A 21,809-nucleotide genomic window follows, 5' to 3' on the forward strand; every position below is an offset into this window, starting at 1 on the left:
ACCGTGTATCGTTTAAGTAAGCTTTGTGGAAGTGCTATGAGTTTTTTTATAGCTCTTATCGAGGCTGTAGGATCTCAGACAAATAACCGTTATCAGTGTCAAAACGACACCTCGTTTACTACTTCATTCTTATCGTCTCTTCGTGATAAGAGGATGAACCCTCAAGATGCAATCAACCCTCCTTGAAGAACCATGCAGCAAATCTGTTGCAGCTACGCCAAGTTTTCTAGGCATTTTTCTACTGCCTCAATTATATATTTCAGCTTTTAAGCTCTTCGTGTCACTCTGAGTTTATTTCAAAATTTCCGCAACGAGTTAAGTGATCGTTTCTATTACTAAATTAGAATTATTGCTTGCATAAGCGTTGCTAATAAAGTTTGTTCAATGCCCATTCTCTCATATCTCGAGTTGTGGTCCCTCTGTATGAAGGCGGAGCTTCTAGCCATCGCTTGCTTTATCAGACAAACGTTGAAGTTCGTTGCGTCGCTATTCATTTCAGTGCAGGGAATGGAAAGCTTTACTCGGGTCATCATTATTATTGTAGCAGGCGCTGCTCGAGGTCTCGGTTATGAACTCTCCGGCTACGTGAGTGCCGAGAACACATTACAGGTTTTCTGGATTCTAACAGTGCATTTGAAGTGTAATAAAAATCGTTGCTTGCTGCACTAACGTCTGTATTTAAGACCCTGATGCGTATTTTATACCGCTCTGAAATGTTTACTATAGACAGCATACTTTCTTCGAAGAAGAAGGATGAATCTGTACAGAGTTCCAAGGACGCTTCCCTTACCTCTTTGGGAGATTTCAATGAAGTCATTACAAGAATTCCAACGACTTCTAACATTTCCGACTCGCCGGTCACCACAATCGCCAAACCTGTCGCTGTTAGACCCGGTGTAATTATTGAACCGTCGCTAGGATTTCTGAGACCAACGTCTTCAACTCGTGATAGATCTCGTGCATCTTTTTCGTCAGCTGAAGATGAAGTGTTCACGAGACCACAGACGTCACCTCTTAATTTACACACTTCCACCACGCGACCTTCACCCACGAATGCAGCTTCCGACTTCTCTACCGAAGACATCGACGTGTGCAGCTCGGAATCTCCGATTTCTGTAGGATCCGACAGACTTCGGTCCCCTAGTTATTGTACTTCTTCTACGGTTTCACCGATTGGCCTTGTTTCCCAGACTGATTCAATGTTGAGGAGACCTGATTTTCTTGCTGTTTCTTCTCGCCACTCAGCTTCCATTGAAGCTCGGATGTATTTTTCTCGACATCGATCGTCTACTAGTAGCACAACTCCAAGTGATCCATCACCTACCAGTGGTGATCAGATGTTCCCGGCACCGAGTGGTTATGGTGAATTCGATGATTACCCATACTCGACCCCTACTTACCGATTCCCTTTGCCTGTAGTAACTAGCCATAGTCAAGAATTTTTACGAGCCCCTCATTTCATGACTCCCAGAATCGGACCAAGCGGAGAAATTTCCTCGCCTCGGCTGATGGGATCATCTTTGATGCGTGATTTACCATCGACCAGCAATATGTCAATGTGGAGACATCTCTGCGAACGCAGGCCAGCTCAGCTCTGTTCAGTTTTTGATCCCGGTGAGTGTCATTTGTTGGGGTTCCACCACTTGCATCTCTGATGTTCAGCGTTTAACGAGCCTATTTCTTTTATGTTTTTTATGAGTGTAATACGGTACTTGATCTAACTATTCCGTTGATATATGAACCGAAGAGTACCTGCTACCTATATTTGCTATATAAATTTGCTAACATTTTGTTAGATGTGTAAGCTTTTTATTCACTTCACGGCAATTCCGTTTTATGGATCATATGTTTGCGTTTAGAAAATCAAAACATCAAACTTTTCATTTGCACTTCACATATCTTTTGTAATAGTTGTGCAAATAACGCACACGTTAAAAACGACTGAAACATTCATGATTTCTGAAATTCTTTGGATATATCGGACCTGAAAAAATAGGTTTTGTAATGTTTGATTTTTCTTTATTAAATTTACGTCTTTTCAAAGATTTTTCCTTGCACCTTATCCTGTCTGGTATGTTACGTATACCAATTGTAAGTCTTATATTTTTTCCTTCCTCTTTTTCAATATTCGTTATGCTTCACAAATGATTACTGTAAGTACTTCAACCGTTGCTGTTATCGTTTAGTCTTAAATTATTTTCATTAATTTATTTATGGCCGCTAGCATGAATCTATTCGCTCGAGCAAATATTTCCGTAGCGTGTCTCCCGTGGACCAGTTAGGTCGGTCGTTTATCAACCAATTATTGGAGAACATGCTCTTCTTCCTGTCCACAATCACCGCCATTGATAAACTAAGACGAACTTTTTTACCAAGAAACGCTTAGGATCGACACTGTGGATGTACCTTACGTAAATTATTGAACCGACATTTGAATCGCATTTGACATATTTTTTTACTCGGATCAGCGCAAAAAAAGACTATATTAAGCTGGTCTCGCTGTATTTTATCACATTTTTCTATGACAAAAATCAATGTTGCTCCTAGTATGAACACTTTCAGTATCAGACTAAATGAAGCTATGAAGAATTATAAATTCAGACTTGAAATGCCTAGCATGCTGCGGACCAAGTAGAAGTCTTGCAGCTACTTCAAGTCAACGTCAGTTTTGAAAAGAGTCAAAGGACCTGTTTTTATAACTCCTGTGAACAAGTCACGAAAAGTAGCTGAATCTGCGACAGGCCACACCAGGCTTAATTTTACTCCTCAGTGCCGACAACTCTGTACCATGCTTGCTATACTATGCCGTATATAAGCAGACGCCGTTCTTCAATGAAAACGGTCTATTTTATAAACAAAACTGCACCACAACTTTGCAACGAGATCAATACTGCTGTGTATTTTTTTAAGTGGTAATCGAACCACAATTACATTGTTCTGACAAGTATTAACATTTTTCATTGGCGAGCGGCGAGTTAAGTGCAGTATCTGCTGAGTGGCCACTCGTATGTCATTGACGAGGCTGCCAACAATACAAGTCGGGAACCGACCGCGAATGGAGTGTATTTCTAACTGAATTAAATCTTAATAATTAATTCATAGGTGTTACATTTCAATTCAATTAATGTTATGCATGATAATCTATAACATTAATCAAGGTAGATTAATCAAGTCCACTTCAGTGCAAGTAGACTTGAAACTATCATGCAAATATTACAATGTTTTGGGCTCAGCGCCAGTTGGTGATATAATCCAACAGCTCCAGACGAAAGTTGATATTTTTCGTTATTTGACTTAATTACAGCGAAAAACTAATCAGTTTCTGCTTGAAACAATAAATTTTCAGCAATTTTTCTCGAAAACAGAAGACCTAGGGAAGTCATCTGGGAAGTCGGCAATGAACAAACGCAAAGAGTGAAGTTGCATGTCGATAAATTGACTTGCGACGTATGGCGTTATCGTACTGGGGTAATTGTCAGGTGTCATACCAGGAATAAATCACGGTTACTGTGCGGAGTTCATGACAGTCTTTATCTATTTTAAAGGTATTGCGGTGACTTCCAACTTAACTTGCCGTTCTGGGAACAATAAAATATAAAAAAAATGAATGTTCGATCACCAGTTGGAGGCAAACGATCACATTGTACCTGAACGCTATCATTCACAGTTCGAATGCATGGCATTATAACGACGTCGAATTTAGGTATTGTCTTTCAATTCTAAGCTTGCGGATTTGATTCGCCTGTCCTAAAGATAAATTGATTGATATGCAGATGGTGCGGAGCGGTTGCTTCAAAGTACGATGGCTATTTATTTATACCTACATTTTACCCAACGCGCTTACTTAAATCGCAATATGAATTTTATTGACATTTCCGACCGGTTTTCATTACCTCTACAAATATCATACAACTAGTGAACGTGATAAGCTTCTTGGATTTTTTATATTTTTTTTGGTCCTTGAATCCGGTTGTTGACCATCATACCCTTTTGCTAATTTTTGAAGCAATAAAGAATTATTTGGCTTCTCCATTGTTTTTTTTTCCTTTTGGCTGTTTCAACCTTATTTCTACTCTTAGTATTTATTTTTTTATTCAATTCCTGTTACTTCATTTAATAATTTAATTTGCATTTGTAGAGTACGGTATGAAAAATTCCTCGTTTGTCCAGTTACACAAACTATTCGACTTCATCTTCCTTGCTGAGGTTGTCATAGGAGAAGACCTCGATTAAAAAAAACATCTTCCATAACAGTAATAATTAATTTTAAGATTGGTTTGCATTCAAACTCTACACTAGGTCCGCAGTAAATTGGGCATTAGCTTTTGGTTTATGAACCTGCGGCTTACTATGACAGGTTGTTTATCCCGGGACACAATGGTATTAAGATTCGTGTTCGTAATGCGTAATATATAATGTGCCAATAAACTACTAATTAAGCTGTAGAAATATCAATAATGTGTTCTTTTGGCAGGCGCAGCGTATCCTTACCCGGGACCGGTGCCCCCTAGAAGGAGAGGCGGTCAGGTTCGGTTCTCAGGCCTACAGACGCGGCGGTTGGAGGAGGTGTTTGAGGTACAGAAATACATCACGCCCGGACACAGGAGACAACTCGCGCAAGAACTTGCGCTGCACGAGCGACAGGTGCGGACCACAGAGACGAGTTTGTGCGATGATGTATTAATTCATTTCATGTTTATTAAATGATCTCTTAGTGCCTAAGATGTTTATTGATGATATCAATAGAATGTAGATATTTTAGGTGCGGAGACGAGTTAATGCGTTACCGTAATAACAAGGGTTGTCAGATGGCCAAAAGAACGGCCAAGTACGCAGGACACACAAATCTTAATTGATATTACATTACTTCTAACTTGTAAGCATGCCTAATATTTCATTGAATAGTCTCACTCCGCCTTCTCCATAAAAACAGAAGTCATATAATACCATAACACTCGAACTTTTTTATTTTGCTTTCATAAATAATTTTTAACATATGATTCGCACGACTCCATTTTCATTTAAGAAATTTTCTACAATGAGAATGAAGAATGGGCTTTGATAGATTGAAATTGTATTATCATATGTTATGTAAGTATAATTTCATATCTCGCAATTACATTTCTGTGTCTTAAAAAACTGACTGCCTTACATAGGTATGGTTTAGCTAGAACGGTTTTACTGCTAGCTTTTATCATGGTAAATGCTACTATTAATTATTATTTATCTGTATGTTTTTATATTATATTATTCTAAAAATGCTTCAAAATCAAGATCAAGTAGACAAATCATGAACACAAACGATAATAAAGATTATGCTGCCACTCATAATACGTTTTTCCTGCAATAAAAACTTTATTGTAGCAAATCTCAACTTGATGAAATAATAATATTCGCTAACTTTATATTTTCACGTAAGCTTGTAAAAAATTTATCTCTTCTCGCCATCTCTTTCAAGTTTCAATAACCCTTATTTACAAAAAAAATTATTTTATTTACAATGTTGCATCAATTTCGGGTGGGATGGATGTATCAGTTTTGATTTTCTATAACCTTCTATCCATGCCGCAACTTTTTCAACATTCAACTCAATTATCGTTTCTTACATGAATCGTTTATCGTTTTTATAGTTTCTACATGAGCCACCACTTTACTTGCGAAAGCTCAAGTATCAAATTATATTATCTTAGAGCACTTGAACTTTTGTTAATAACTGTATAGTGATCAATTAACTCGGGACAAATCACTAACTTCCATGAAAAATATGCATACACAATCTTTGAATAACCAGCAATTTTGTTACACAAACTTTTTTTTAATTTTTCAAAGCGCACTGTAAATTTTTTTCCTGTAATTTATACAATGAACATTGCACTTTTTTGCTGTATTCTTTAACAATTTTTTATTTTTATTTTAAAATAGCACGTCAGTAGATGCTTCAGTTAGGATACTTGGAACAACGACTACTGAGGTTGAAGATTGACAGTTGATTGAAGTACAATAGATGGCTCAGGTTAACCAAATTTCTCCGCTTGTAATTCATCCCTTGTTGTTTATGCAGGTTAAAACTTGGTTCCAGAACCGCAGAGCGAAGCATCGGAAAGTTTCAGCTCATGTGAGTACATAAATGTAATTTAATTATATTGAAATGTAATAGGCCGCTCTACCGCACCAAATATTTTGTTCTTTCTTGAACTTGGTCTTTCTTGAATATAGTCTCTAATTCTTCTGATATCAACTTCACCAATGACATTACTGCTTGCTTAGAAAGGTGTAACCGTTGTTATACAAACTTTATTTAGTAAATAACAATAGGATTTAGTTCAGACTGACTAACAAAAAACGTGGGCGTTTGATAATTTTTTATACATTTTCATAACTGCAAATTGAAAAGTTCCGCTGTTTTAAGCGTTTATGAGTTTATAGGAACTATTGAATCATGACTGAACGGAATCGCTCTAGAACATTATCTATACACGGGAATTTTATTTGTCACTACGACATCATGCACTCGAATCTCAAGTTGTTAATTCCGGTGACCGAAAATCAACCAGTAAAATATATACGAGTTCGCGCCTATGACGTTCAGATTTTTGAGCTTCAAGCATGTAATCTAAAAGATACATGATGGCCTGTCCGTGCTTGTCATCTCATCAGAATGATGTTAATGAATGAAATTGAAAACTCTGCTGTGGTAAATTGACCCGAGAACAGTTCTCGGAGTTTATCTATGAGCCACTTCACGCTACTGATAACAAACAAATTAACGCTATGGTAATATTTGATACATGAAATCTTGTTATTTATATCTCGCATGAGCTAGTCATTGACTTTCAAACTTCATACAAACAAAGCCAATTTTACAAGGCTAACCTGCATGAATTAATTATATTGATTAAAATAGTGGATAAATTACTTTGAATCAAATCAGTCATTCGTTCGTAAGTTTAAACATTTAACTCCAAATTTGCCAAAGTTCTCAAATTTCTCGAGCACAATTTTTTCTCATTATATACTGTGATTCTTTGGTTTGCGTGATTTTACTATTCGTTTTGACAGTATATAATTGCGGTTGCAACCGAATTTTGCACTTTCTTGCTGGCAACATGCTACAAGATTTTAACTAATATTTTTTTTCTGTGAGTCTGTTTAAGCAGTGTACCGTGGTAGGTTCAGATGAGGATTGTAGTCTGTGAACACGTATGAACAGTTCGCTCTCGCTATTTCTTACTCAGTGTGATACTTTCTCGCCACGATCGAGATGAAAATTACATTCACACTCTTGCCCTGCGTCGAAAAATTTGTGCAAAGCCTTTTAAGTGAGTCACGATTGATCAAAATATACTATTTAACAGCATAATAAACTTGTAGAAAAATGCATAAAGATGAACTTTTTCTGAACAGAAAATGCACTGGCGTCATGGCCTACTGTATTGCACTCGTAACCATCCGAGGTTCATTGGTAGAGATAAGCGTTACAGATAACAAAACTCTTCACACTCTTCATCTGAGTGCCGTTCCGTCTTCAATTGCACTGCAATCACGGCTTATAGCGAATATTGCGCCGTAAAAACATGAAATCCCTGCACTTGTGGTGTGATTTCACGGAAGAATCTTTTATTGAGCTTTATTTGTTGATAAAACAAATAAAAAATAAATTTATTCGTTGATAAATGGTAGGGTTTTGCAGTGAAATATCGAGTAAAAGAATGGTTACATTTTGAAATAAAGTTTCGCACTTTGCTTCATGATTGAATTTAAACTCAAATCTATAATGAATTTTTTGGAGACTAGAGTAAAAAAATACCTCAAATGATATCAGCATTAATTCACATATGAAGCGGCAAAATATAATTTAGAAGTTTTGAACAAAATTGTGAGTGGTTTCTGCTTCAACACGCTTTATAGGTTTATTGACGCGGCTCAATTATTATGTTTAACTCAAAGCCCTGAGTGTGAATGAGCTTGATGAACTGACACGCATGAATTGAAAATTTTCATCCATTCAATAAATTTTTGGAGTTTAGAGATTCCCTATGTGTTTTTAGCGCATTTTCTCATTTATGGAAAAAGGCGCTACTGTGCTCGTCATGTCCGTCCGTCTGTCTGTCTGTCCGTCCGTGACTTCACGTTTTCGTCGACGAGAAAATACGCTCTCTGTCACTCACTGCAGTGATTACTGAGTTATATTTTTCCATGTTTACGACGTCTATAACTATACGTAATTTGGCTCATAATTGCCAATATTACACAAAATACACATTTCAATTGTTCTATTGCGTTAAGGGGTAATCGAAGCTCATATCGATAGCTCGAAGTCATGTAAGTTTGATAGCGCAGTAATTGTTCAAGCGAAGAATTCAATTCTGGAGTTTATCTCTCATCGATGGTGAAGTGCCCGTAATTAGATCATTGGATCAGAGCTAGATTGCTGTCAATAAGTCCATATATGAGCCTTATTGGTATCTTTCAAGTCGATGTGCAGCTCATATAACGTCATTGTGCCCTTTATTAATCCAGATATGAGCATAGATGTGTTGAAATACATTGAGGATGATTGAGCATCCAAGGTCAATCATGACTTATTTCCAAATATTTTGTTCAAATGCCTTACCCGATAAGAACTGCTTCATTAAACAGTTGCTGATGAATGAGTATTTGTGAGTCGGTATGATCAGGTTTTACGGTAATTTGGTATTATTGAAACGATTTTAATTGACTACGTTAACTTGAACAGAGCAGAAAATATTTAGGGACAAATTTTACGTTTGTGTGAGAATGCATTAAAAACAATATTACTTTGAGAAATTCTAGGAAAATAAAATAATTATAACTAAGTCTTGATATGTTACCACGTTTTTCTTAGTTTCGCTTCGTCTCCAGGAATTTAAAAGCAAAGAAAATACCACAAAAATTCACCATATCTTTTTAAGAGAAAACGTTTCGGAGTCCAGCTCCATCGTCAGTTCAAACCACAAAATTCTGTTCAGAAAAAGTTCAGTCCTAGAAACACAAATAAATCAATTAGTAAAGTAGGTTTGAACTGACGATGGAGCTGGACTCCGAAACGTTTTCTCTTAAAAAGATATGGTGAATTTTTGTGGTATTTTCTTTGCTTTTAAATTCCTGGTTAACTTGCGATTCAAGCAAACAAGTGATTTTAATACTTATATCGCTTCGTCTCTGTCTGTCATCAAAAGTTCAAACCTTAATTTAGAGCACTTATGAAGATCCTAGAAACTTGAAATTTGGCATGCATGCTTATGCTGCCTAACAATTCAAGACTTGATCATCAGAAGTAATAATTTGAACTTTTTTTTATAATTTTTTAATTAAAAAAAAATAAAAAATTCACGGTTGAGAATCGAGTTTTTTTGCCGAACATCCAGAATTGCCAACCCTGGAAAATGATTTGAATTGCAAAAATTGCTAAACTAAAAGATAGAAAATAAAATAAATAAATAAGCTTTTAAAAACAACGTTTTCTTAACGGACAAAAAAGAAAAACATTAACTCTTACATAACATTAAAGTTATGTACATATAATGTTATGTAAGAGTAAATGTTTTTCTATTTTGTCCGTTAAGAAAACGTGGTTTTTAAAAGTTTTTTTATTTATTTTATTTAAATCCCAAATTAACTTTCTGATCAATTTACTCAACTTCTAATCAGTAACTATCTGCACTTTTTACATAATTTTTTTCATTTTTTTATTCATTAATCAAGGTTTAATTAGAACTAAATTATACATCCTGATTTAATTAATGCAACAATTTTGATATTTTGAAATATTTAGTCTTGACATGCTTTACAGGTACTCTTACTATTCAATTATGATGAAAAATTGAATTTTTACCTTTCGCGCAATCTGTTGGGGCAATACACGTCGCAAAAGCTAGACTTACATGAGCAACATGTTTTATAAGAATTACAATATATTTCCCAATCTTGTTCATATATTTTCAGTTTTCAGTGGTTCATCGTTTATCATTTTATCATACATGGTAAAATTTTTTTTCACGTACCCATTCCAATACAACCTTAAAGTGCACAGCAAACAAGCTCTTGAATAGTCGCGAGGTGAAAATTAAACCCATTTTTTACTTGATAGAGCGAAGGCGGCGCTGCCGAAGGAGGGGCGGCCGGTTCTTTGTCAGCTCCAGGGACCTCGTCTCTACCTCCCGGGCGATGTCATGAACAGGAAATGGACGATGATGACGATGAGGAAGAGGATGACGACCAGCAACCTTCTACCTCGTCGCGTAAATGATATATGAACGTTTTTTAGTTGAACTATGTTGTGAATTACCAACGACGTCTAGGGTGATTACTTAGGAATGGGCTATGGTATTGTGAGTTTTACCTCATTACATAATTGATAGAAAGTGTGAGTGAGACAAAAATGTTGTAATTACGTATGTGTTCAGTTATTTAGAGATAATTTGCAGGTATTATGAGAATGCTTAATCTCCTCACGTCAGTAATGCAAGAGCGCGCGAAGAAAGTATTGTATGTCGTCTAGCCAGATTTTTTTATGTTATTTGTGAGTATTTTGAGTTAGTTTTCCTAATCACAGCTTTGATAGAAAAGTGTGGGTGCGAGAAAGCTGTTGTATTTATATGCCATGGTTATTTGAGGTGATGTCTTCGTGCTGATAACGTTGTCATATAACACGCTTTTTGGATACAATAATGGTTGAACTAATATTAGTTCAACAATAGATGCAATCATCACGCTGTTCACGATCACGTGGAAACGTCGTATTTTTATCGATTTTTTTTAAGGTTAAACGCTTGCAACAAGCTGTGTTTTGTTCCTGTTAACTAATGTTTCTGCTATTGAGGCTCACCGACCAACCAATATTATTTAATATATTTCAGTCAATTATTGAACAATCGAAAAACGCATTTCTGCCGTTGCCTGAAATAACGCAATCGTTAGCATAAATATAAATCATAATTGAATTACATCGTTCACGTTCGGCCACGATGGATCTCAAATACATTTTTAGTGCGTTTAAGACGGCTAAGCTCGCCGCAAAGTTACTAGGAACTAGAAATTCGCATACCGGCATAGTATTCGCATAGTAACGAAAAACTTGTTTCAAGAAAGACACACATTCATTATATGTCAAGCAAATAATCATATAAAAATTTATATATAAGCTACGATACAAGTATTATTAGTCGTTAAGAAAGATTCTTGACTTTAAGATCAATTCCATTAATAAGGGTTATTGTGTAAAAACCTCACTCTAAGATTTAAGATAAAAATGAAGACTGAAAAAATGCACGTGTAAAAATTACAGCTTTTTATGATTGCGTAATCTTTACTGATGACACATAAATCTATATTACTAGCTCTAGGTTTGGTTATAAATAAACAGTTTTGCCAAGCTGTAGAGAGACCGGTTTGACCCAGTCAATGTCGAGGCCAATACATCTTAATTTTAGAAGCAGAAATCCAGGAAAATATCAGTTTTCAAGCATTGTCCGTAGATGCTTTGTTGTTGACAACTGAATGGTTTCAGAGCAGTTTTTCCGTATTACATGGTCGATTGAAGCAATTGTTCCGTATTAGCATTACGATTGAAGCAATTGTTCCGAAGCATTACCTTGTCGATTGAAACAATTGTTCCGTTATACCTTGTCGTATTACGCAATATTCACAATTTGTGCACACAAATAATTATTGTTTTACTCTGTTGGCCTTTGATGAACTGGTAAAGTTGCTTCAAATAATTTAGTTTGAGAAAGAAGAGGATTGATAAGACAATTGCTATTACGTAATTCACTTGTCGGCATAAATAATATGCGAAGAAAGATGAGGTATCATGAATTCATGATGATCTGTACCTTAAAACAAGTGAATTTTATCTTCATGGAGTTAATTTTATGAAGTTTCAGTGTCTTGTAGACAAATAGCATCTTGACATTCATCTCCCATGTTCTTGAATTCGAATAGTTCAATTGGTGATGAGTGATGACCTCATTATTATATCCGATGGTCGCTCATCATTTTAGATGCAGAACAACGATTTTTCCTATAATTTTCACATCGTCTTTCCGGATGACAACCATTGGGATCTTTCTATCCGGTAGAGGGTCACTGCGGCTCTCAGCTGACAGCTGGCAATTCTGAAGTAGTTTCAATGCCGCTTAGTTGCAAAAGCACTTATATCGCGGACCTTCAGTAGAATATAGGTAATTGATTAAGTTTGAAAACAAAACCACAAATTTCTAACAAGAGCGAGACACATTTGTAGTTAGCATATGGTAACTAAACGTTATCGTAGGTAGGCCAAAGGCCACTACGGAGCCTCAACCGCTCAAGCCTCAACGGAGGTCATTTTGTTATGAAAGATTTTATTAAAAATATTATGCTTGTTAAACTAAAGATCAAATTACTGTCACTTCTGACAGACAAAGTGTCACTGTGTGTGTTAGACTATCAGTAACCTTGACATATGAAGACCTTTCCAGGCTCCAGCATGAATTATTTGACTTGCACTCAACTTGCTGCTCATCACCAAAAACAGGATAGTACGTAATTTAAATACAATTACTTACACATGGTTCCAAACAATCCCACTATTATTATTATGACTATAATTCCATCTTTTGTTCTAAAATCTAAATATTTATCATTTATGACATTTTTGTTGTTTTTTGAGGCTAGACTGATTGATCTTTTGGTCATTGGTCATTGTTGATCCTATTGATGTGGCATGTGCCTTTGCTGAAATTGCTGGTCCTATTAGCCTATATTCCCAAAAAATCTGAGAACTGTGCATGCAATGATGCAAGCAAGTGTTTTATGAAAACTATTGCAAGAGTCTTCACAGACATCACAGTTATCCTGTTATTTCTGCTTCTCATGACATTTGTGCCTACTGGCTTTTCAATATTGTGTGAAAAACATTTATTTACAGTATTTTCTAGTAGTTCAAAATAATTTAATTTTTTTAATGTTACCATATAATTTATGTTCAATTTTGTAGAAGAGACATTAGAATTTCACTATAAATAGGAAAATGACATGGAAAATGACGGTTAATCCTTATATCATATCAATGAACAAAAAATTAAAGGACTAAGATTAGATTTTAATATTTCTGGTTGCAATTTTGTGAAATGAATGAAATAGATTAAATTAAATTCTTCCACAGAATTTTGAGATTATTTTGTGGAATTTGATACCTTTTTAGTCTTTTTATCCCACTCTATCACATCAAAGTTCAAACTGTTTTGAAAGGTTTTAAGTTTTTAATCTAGGTATTATGATGAGATTTTGGAGCAAAAGTTGAAAGCTAAGCTATAATACATATAAAATGCAAATGTATATATTTTCCCACAACTTATATTTTTTCATAACATTTGGTTGCAGTGCAAGTACAATCTTTTATTACTTATTTAAAACTATAAGGATTAAAGCATTTTGTCTTTAGGATGCTCTAAAGTAGAAAAAGCCACCATGAGAGTCTCTCCAAGATTTTAGCTTTGACTTTGAGTGATTAAAGTGTTATCCAATGCATGGCAGGTATTGAAACTACTGTAACTAGTACTACTGCTACGCACTAACTTTTTATGGTTGTGTGCTATTTGTGGAACATTTAATTTTATAATTTTTAAAAATTTTAAATAATATTAGTTAAAATAACAAGTTAGCTAATACTGAGTCCATCTGAACGGAATTACTATACGCAATTTGTAATGAAAAATTCATTATCATTGAATGGTATTATTGCAGATTAACTACATCCAAAAAAAAGGGTGTTTTTTTTTTGAATTATATGTTTTTTGGGGTGTAGATTACGAATCTGAAATCCATTTTTGGCGGTCGGCATCGGAAAACCGATTTTTTTCGCGACTTACAGGTTTTCCGATGCCGACCGCCAAAAATGGATTTCAGATTCGTAATCTACACCCCAAAAAACATATAATTCAAAAAAAAAAAAACACCCTTTTTTTTGGATGTAGTTAATCTGCAATAATACCCATTGAATTGCCTTACAATTTCTACAACATTCTGCTTACGGTATTCTTACATGTTGATGTTAATTGGTCTAAAAACACATATATATACTCTCTATCTTTGGTTGAACCTTGTTAATGTGTTGGCCTAGAAAGCTGCCTCTCACTGGACCTTTGAGCTAGTGTGACCAAATGAACAAAACAAGAAATCTTTTAATAGTATCAGTAATATAGTGAAAATGTGTTGCAGCTAATTAGTTTATGTAATTGGTTATAACTGACCAACTACTCTGGCCCATCTGACAATTGCAGTAGAATATGCGACATATTTTGTTGGTACGTATCTATATCAATCAAGAACAAGTTTGAAAATGTTCTGAGTATTACCATAAATTCCATAAGAATAAAGCCATGAAGTTCAAGTAGATTTCTGAATATCATTATAATTTCTAGAAAATTTTTTCTTCTTGACTAAGGCGTACTGTAGATTTGAACATCAAAAATCAATGCTTTCAATCATGATGTTGCATCCTCAGAAACCATACTAAAGACATGAACTAAAGACATGAGTTAGGAGAATAAGCTTGAAATTTAGTTAATTTGGTTTTGATGTTCAAATAGAAAAATTTTTAAGACGCATAGATTTTTTTTTTCTATTTTCCTACTTGTCTTTCTGTGAATTCATACCATGTGTTACAATATCCTTAGGTCCACAGAGTTTTCTTTGGAAGTGCGTAGTACTCAGAATGGCTATATATTATAGTGCTCCTTTTTTTGTTGGAAATTGAAGTTTTTTGACAAATTATTCAATGTAAAGTGTTATGTGGCTTTAGATTGTGCCGTGACGCCCAGAATTTTACTATGAAAATTTTGTAAACTAGTAGAAGTTGGCCATACTTTAGCTCCTCCACAAGCTTTGAAAATTCTATTCTAACTTTGTATAAAACTGAGAAATCCACACGCCGTCATGGTCCTCGTCATCCCTGTCAAGATGGCGATGCTCTGCAGTCTACGCATTCAATTCTTAGAGGTAAATAGCTTGTGTTACAAGCATCAAAGTTTGAATTGATTACAAATTAATTTACTTGTGTCGAATCGATTCAGGCTTTACTCTGAATTTATTTGCTCATATGTTTTGTGCACCGTAACAATTGGTGTACCGTAACTTAACAAATATTTTCTTGAAGTGGTTTCGTAAAATGACTGGGGTGTTAATCCATTGATTATGTTTATTGGCCAATCACTAATTCCAAATGTTATTGGGAAATTGACGCTTTTTGTCAAACATCCATCGAAGCCTATATGTAGCTCACTTCGCTCCGCAGTTTTTTCTCTTCTATTAAACTATTAGGTTTCCTTTAAATGTTATAACTTCACTGTTTGCAATGAACGACTGGCAATTTTATTGCCTTACGTTGTGGTCCATGTTTCAATTTTTATGTTCAAGCAACTAAGTACAAAATGACAGTACTGATACTATGCCCGAACTCTCCGCTTGAAATGTGCATTGATTGCTATGGTCTTCTTACTGCCATTATTGTCATCAATTAGTTCGTATTCGATCATGTCAGGAAAGTTTTGACGACACTGAAGCCTCCATGCAGACTTGTATGAATTCTTCAAACCTGCCCGACATCGGGTCAAATGCTTCATATTTAGAACTCGTATAGTTCACAAAGTGACAAAGCATCCTAAGGTTTTGGAAGTGAAATTTTTACACATCGTTAGTGTAAGAGTTCAACATGAGCGAGCCTCTATATTTAAGCATATCTTGATAGAGTAAAAATATTTTGTAAATATAATCAAAACGGTTATAGAAATAAATAAGAGTTTAAGAGCTTTATTGAAATAATGCGTCAGTATCACGTCACCTATATACAAAAGATATAACACTTAAAACTATGAAGCCGTGCTCTCAATCGTGCCATACCAGCTCAGAAATTAATTAATAAATCGCCCCTTTAGTTCCAGCGTAATATATATAAATAGCACACGGCCAACCACTGCTGTACAAATATTACTATTACCATACGACAGCTAGGAATACTAGTATACAATTTATACCAACGTACACTTGTATAAAATAAATTGTTCCTCTGTAATTCTAATGCGAAACCTACTCCAAGCTGCGTGGTTTTCCGTTCGTGTCTCATAGCAAACAAATTCGTTGCTTTCGTCACTGAGCAATTTAATGCTCAACAAAGTTCGCTTCAAAGTTCATGCTAGTCTTACAGCAAATAGAGCTTTCAATCAAGCGGACGCATTTCCCATAATTACATATAAATCAAACTAACATCGGAACTGCAACCGTACGTAAATATCATCTGTCGGTTACCTCACGACGTAAATGCTTTAGGCTTTAATGCTAAAATATTCATATAAAATCAATCTTTTACATAATTGAACTAGTGAAATCAATATATTTGAAGTCAAGTGGCAAAACCATGAGTGTTCAGGTACTTAGGCTACAATAGTTTTGAATAAGAATGTGTTTCTTCTCATAAAACGTGAGGTTTAGAGACAGGTTATCTTCGATTGATCGTGGGCAACGGCAATCATATAAAGCGGTAACTCATAAGATGATCACAAAACTTTGAAATTGTTTGAAATGTGAGCTTATTACTACTCTTTGGATTTCGCCATAGTTTTCATTGCATTCGCATCTTGTCCAGTAACTTCAACGCTTATTTCAATAGAGGGAGATTCCTCGTATACATTTTTAAATTGTCTGTTCTTGACTGAGCCAATTATATAAATGACCAATTGTAAAAGCAAATACCATTAAGTTCGTCAGTTTTTAAATATGACAGAGCCATTGCCGTTTCAATTGTCGTGTCTGGAAAAATTATCGAATGCATCCAGTCTTATTCAAATCCAGTGTTCAAACTGGAGAAAAAAGTTCCTATATCATATATTTGATGGATAAGTGTGAACATAATGCGAAGTGCCGAAGACCGATTTTCTTAAACCGGAGTTAAACCTAAGACATGAAAGAAATTTGGTATTTATATGTAAATGAAATCTATCAATTCAATGTCAGGTGAGAGGGAGAAGAACATGCAAAAGCTTCCGACTTGATCGTTGTGGCTGGCTATGGAAAAATAAACATCTTCTGTGTTCATCGATAAGTCAGGCTAAAAATAATCAAATAATCTTCTGAACTTAGATGGTAGGATGTGAATATCGTTATTTCAGGCTGAAAAGAGTGGATATTTTCTAAGTTAAGCCTTAAATGAGACTGTAATTTGTCCTCCGATTAGAGCGTCGTCAGGCTGTGAGGAGGTAAATACCTCGAGGATTTTGTAAAGGCTGCGAATGTAATCACATGAATTTCATGGTCATTCTAACGATAAAATTGTCTCAAGATTTCTGGGTCAGGCTTAGGACAAATTATATTGTTCAATGGTAGAAGACAGTTGCTTCAGAGCTTTATGTCAGGCCAGTCACTGACTGAAGGATACAATTTCTTCAAAGCTTATTGTCAGGCCAGTCATTGACTGAAGGATGCAACAGCTTCAAAGTTTATTGTCAGGTCAGTCATTGACCGAAGGATACAGTTGCTTCAAAGTTTATTGTCAGGCCAGTCATTGACTGAAGGATGCAACAGCTTCAAAGTTTATTGTCAGTCCAGTCATTGACTGGAGGATATAGTTGATTAAAGTTCAGATAGGGTCCTGCAGTTCTAGATTGAAGGATAAAGCAGCTTCAGTCTTCATAGTCTGACACTACGCGAGGAAATTATCCTGCAGGATTGGCACTACACAAGGTGGATTGAAGGATACAGTTGCTTCAAAGTTTAGTTTCAGGCCAGTTATAGATAGAAGGCTAGAGTTGCTTCAGAGTTTAGTATCCGGCCAGCTATTGATAGAAGGTTAGAGTTGCTTCAAAGTTTAGTATCCGGCCAGCTATTGATAGAAGGATAGAGTTGCTTCAAAGTTTAGTATCCGGCCAGTCATAGATAGAAGTATAGAGTTGCTTCAAAGTTTATTATCAGGCCAGATATTGATAGAATGCTAGAGTTGCTTCAAAGTTAAGTATCATGCCAGTCATAGATAGAAGGCTAGAGTTGCTTCAAAGTTTAGTATCCGGCCAGTAGTAGTAGGAGGGCAGGGTCGAGAACTGGCCGCCAGACTGCGCCGCCGAGGAGTCCAGCAAGGACTCGTCTCTCTTGCACGCGCCGTTGAGTTCGGTCGAGGAGAACCCGCCTGATGCCGAGGCAGGGGAGTTTGCGGTGTGGTTGCTGGCTGGGCTTCCTGTCACTACGCAAGACTTTAATTAGAACGCCGGCAATAAATTATCGTTCTACAGCAGACCTAAGTTAAATTATTCAAACTTCACAGTACTCTATTTGGCAAACGTACAATTACTTTTGGTACAATACCGGTCAGTGGAATTATTTATATAAACTACTATTGGACCATAAAACCGTACGTTGTACGTTTGCCGCGCAACGCTTCATCTAGATTCTAGAGGCCTCGGTATTTTGTCAGGACATGAGCGAGTGGGACACGAATGCTTTTGTGGTAGAAATTACTTGAGTACAAAAAATTCTTAGCAGAATGGTGGTACTACTGACCGTAGTGCTGAGACGCCGGGGACGATGAGAGTACCGACGGGCCCAAGAATCCTGCAATTATTTATGTAGTCATGACATTTGGTCATTACGATATTTTCCACATCACAATACGATCACATCGTTTAGTATATCCATTAAACTACCCCTAGAATTCGCTGTACTCTACAGTTGATTTGACACATGCATATGGTCGAGTCAGTGACATGCATGCAGCTCTCCTTGTATCGATCGTTATTTATGTCCCCTACATCTATAACTCGAGCATAAGTGACATTCCAGCTTCTTGAATATTCACGTTCTATAAATTGATGTTTATATTAGTTTTAGAAATCGATGTTAATTTTGTTTTAGAGATCGATGTTAATTTCGTTTTAGAGATCAATGTTTTATCGTTTCTAGAAATCGATGTTAATTTCGCTCTAGAAATCATGTTAATTTCGTTTTAGAAATAGATGTTGATTTCGATGAATTATCAATCTTAATTTCATTTCAGAATTCGATGTTCAATTTCGGTTTAAAAGTTGATGTTAGTCTCGTTTTAAAAATCAATATTTATTTTAGTTTTAGACATCAATATTTAATTTAATTTTAGACATCAATATTTAATTTAGTTTTAGACATCAATATTTAATTTAGTTTTAGACATCAATATTTAATTTCGTTTTAGACATCAATATTTAATTTCGTTTTAGACATTAATATTTAATTTAGTTTTAGACATCACTATTTAATTTCGTTTTAGACATCAATAATTTAATTTAGTTTTAGACATCACTATTTAATTTCGTTTTAGACATCAATAATTTAATTTAGTTTTATAAGTTCACCTGAAGGAGTGGCGATAGTTGAAGGGAACGATGGAAGAGAAGGGCTGCCGCACCCGCCGTGCAGCGCGGGGGGCGGTGCGAGGTGGGACGAGAACGAGCTCCCGAACCCTCCACCTGCACACAATTAAATGCTCGCTATTTATTAACTATTGTGTAACCATAGTACTGAATTATTGGTATTTTCATAAAAATTTCGAGTTGATGGTTGCGAATATCGAATGTGATTTAATGGCAATGTAAATTAATATGTCATTAGAATTGATTATTAATTTTGGATATGTTGGCAACTATCAAAAATCAAAATAGTAAATAAAGTTTGAATGCTGTAGATTCTTCGTGGTCTGACTTACTGGACCAATCAGTGGAAGACAAAACCGAGCTTTGTCCTTGGCCCGGCGACGGCCCGAGGGCTGATGAGCTGATGGAAGCCGAGCCGAGGGGAGACGAGCCGAGGGGAGAGATGCCGAAGGATGAAGGTGAGCTGAAGGAACTGCTCAGTTGCTGGTAGGAGGAACTCAGCTGCATGCTCGAGTGGAACTGCCCACAATATTGCCTTCAGTTACCTATATAATATTCAGTAGGTATAGTAGTATACTTCAAATATAGTATTCAGTATAGTAGTATAGTTCAGTTATAGTATTCAGTATAGTAGTATAGTTCAGTTATAGTATTCATAAAATATTTATATGTTGAAGTTTTATGTGTTTAACATGTTATAGGTATGAAAATTTTCTCATAATTTCATTTATTCATCTCATCTTATTAACGGATTCATCGCCAGAACTTAGATTTGCTACCCAAGTTAATCAGATAGTTTCTGTCATCGCGTTTCAAATGATTTTCAACATGCGCGATTGGCTTCGATATCGATTCGTGTCCCACATAACCTATTTAATACAACGCAGCGCACATTTGATCGATTACTCGCTACGCTTTTTTAAACCCTGAAAATAACCCTTACACATCTGACGGGTGTAAGTATGCTATGTAATCAACGGAATTCGATGGAAAAGTACAACATGTGAGAATTATTTAAACCTTGATAACCTAATGAAGGAATTCATGTAACTCGCGGAAAAAAACATTTAAGTACGAAAACAGTGAATGTGGGAGGTTCGTACTGACCTGGTTGACGTGAGAGTAGGAGGATGGGAGGGTTCGTACTGACCTGGTTGACGTGGGAGTAGGAGGATGGGAGGGTTCGTACTGACCTGGTTGACATGGGAGTAGGAGTAGCTGTGCGGAGTGTGGCTGCGTTGGCTGCCGTAGCTGCCCTGCATTTGACTCAGGCCCCAGCCTCCACTGCAATTAAATATCTTATTAAGTCGATGTCGAGGAAAGAAAATTAATAACTATAGCGTTAATTAATAACTATAGCGTTACGAAAAGGCTTCAAAAAATTAGTGGAAAATGGACATTACTGTCAATTCTATGAAAAAAAATATGCGACCAATGCACCAGAGCGGTCCTGTATCAATGTTAAATTAATTAATTAAGTAATCTTAATGCTTAAAATCAATGCTAAAAACGCGAGACGCTGTTTCAAAAGCAACAACCGTGAATGCAACTTGCCATCTACCGAAATCGAGGCCAGGTCCTACAACAAATTCATGGTGAAACTTGGGTGGAAGAACAGCCAATCATTGACTCCCTGGAACAAGTTTATTGTGATGGTGCTTCAAATAAATCTGCATACAAATGCATTAGTTGTTCCAGAAGCGAAAGAAATGAGACCGAAGATGACCCTCTCAGAGGCAGGCCATGCACATCAGTTTGTGAGGAAAATATTGATATTGTTCGTGATCTCACTGAAAAAGATAGGCGAATAACCACCGAATCAATAGCAGACACCCTCAACATCTCGCACATATACAATTCTGGTGGGCAGTTTGTGACTGAGTAAGGCTCTCCGCTGGATGGGTTCCAAGGCGTTACACCCAGATCAGCAGGAATCTAGGGCAGATCTTTCTATAAAATTTTGAACAAGTAGATCCGAGAACCCTGAACTTTACCTTACGCAGATTGTAACCGGGGATGAAACATGGCTCTACCAGTACAAGTCAGAGGACAAAACTCAATCGAAGCAATGGCTGTTCGGGGGAGAAAGTTCGACCGTCAGAGAAAAAGGTGAGCGTTTCAAGGGGGAAGGTTTCCTGGTTTGCTGAGGGGATCTTGGAAATTGATTTCCTCTATAACAGGAAAAATATTACAGCTATTCATTATGAAAAGATTTGTATGAAAAATTTCCAGAAAATCGCTGAAAAACGTCTTGGGAAGCAGCATGGGCGCACACTCTTCCACCCCGACAATGCATTAATTCGTACATGGCGCTCGGCAGACATGGCGGTGTTGCAAGAATTTCAATGGGAAATCATTAGGCATCCACCTTATTGGACCGACTCAGCCTCATCCGACTTTTTTTTATTTCCCAAC

The 21,809-nt window shown here is 36.1% G+C and overlaps 2 protein-coding genes across 2 annotated transcripts in view; one reads left to right on the forward strand and one right to left on the reverse strand.

Annotated features, from left to right (window-relative positions):
• The first annotated feature begins 365 nt into the window (after nucleotides 1-365).
• Nucleotides 366-10,270, forward strand: LOC108680926 (mucin-6). Its single transcript, XM_018169856.2, has 4 exons — nucleotides 366-1,614; nucleotides 4,475-4,644; nucleotides 6,062-6,115; nucleotides 10,112-10,270. The coding sequence occupies exons 1-4, from the start codon at nucleotides 690-692 to the stop codon at nucleotides 10,268-10,270; spliced, it is 1,308 nt and encodes a 435-aa protein (XP_018025345.1). The 5' UTR covers nucleotides 366-689.
• A 7,534-nt stretch (nucleotides 10,271-17,804) lies between these two features.
• The window catches only part of LOC108680930 (forkhead box protein O), a 35,435-nt gene continuing 31,430 nt past the window's right edge, over nucleotides 17,805-21,809 (reverse strand). The window contains exons 7-11 of the mRNA XM_018169860.2: nucleotides 20,588-20,678; nucleotides 19,727-19,913; nucleotides 19,377-19,490; nucleotides 18,550-18,600; nucleotides 17,805-18,226 (exon numbers count right to left, since the gene is read on the reverse strand). Of these exons, the coding sequence (XP_018025349.1) occupies nucleotides 18,045-18,226; nucleotides 18,550-18,600; nucleotides 19,377-19,490; nucleotides 19,727-19,913; nucleotides 20,588-20,678 (625 nt within the window). The 3' untranslated portion in view covers nucleotides 17,805-18,044. The remainder of the gene's footprint in view (nucleotides 18,227-18,549; nucleotides 18,601-19,376; nucleotides 19,491-19,726; nucleotides 19,914-20,587; nucleotides 20,679-21,809) is intronic.

Source organism: Hyalella azteca, unplaced genomic scaffold (assembly GCF_000764305.2).
Source record: "Hyalella azteca isolate HAZT.00-mixed unplaced genomic scaffold, Hazt_2.0.2 contig13505, whole genome shotgun sequence".
Taxonomy (NCBI): domain Eukaryota; kingdom Metazoa; phylum Arthropoda; class Malacostraca; order Amphipoda; family Hyalellidae; genus Hyalella; species Hyalella azteca.

Excerpts from the sequence above, each read along its gene's own strand:
- LOC108680926 (XM_018169856.2), top strand. The coding sequence starts at position 690 with ATGCGTATTTTATACCGCTCTGAAATGTTTACTATAGACAGCATACTT. Across the intron at positions 4,645-6,061 it reads TTGCGCTGCACGAGCGACAG|GTTAAAACTTGGTTCCAGAA; the intron begins GTGCGGACCACA and ends TTGTTTATGCAG. Across the intron at positions 6,116-10,111 it reads ATCGGAAAGTTTCAGCTCAT|AGCGAAGGCGGCGCTGCCGA; the intron begins GTGAGTACATAA and ends TTTACTTGATAG.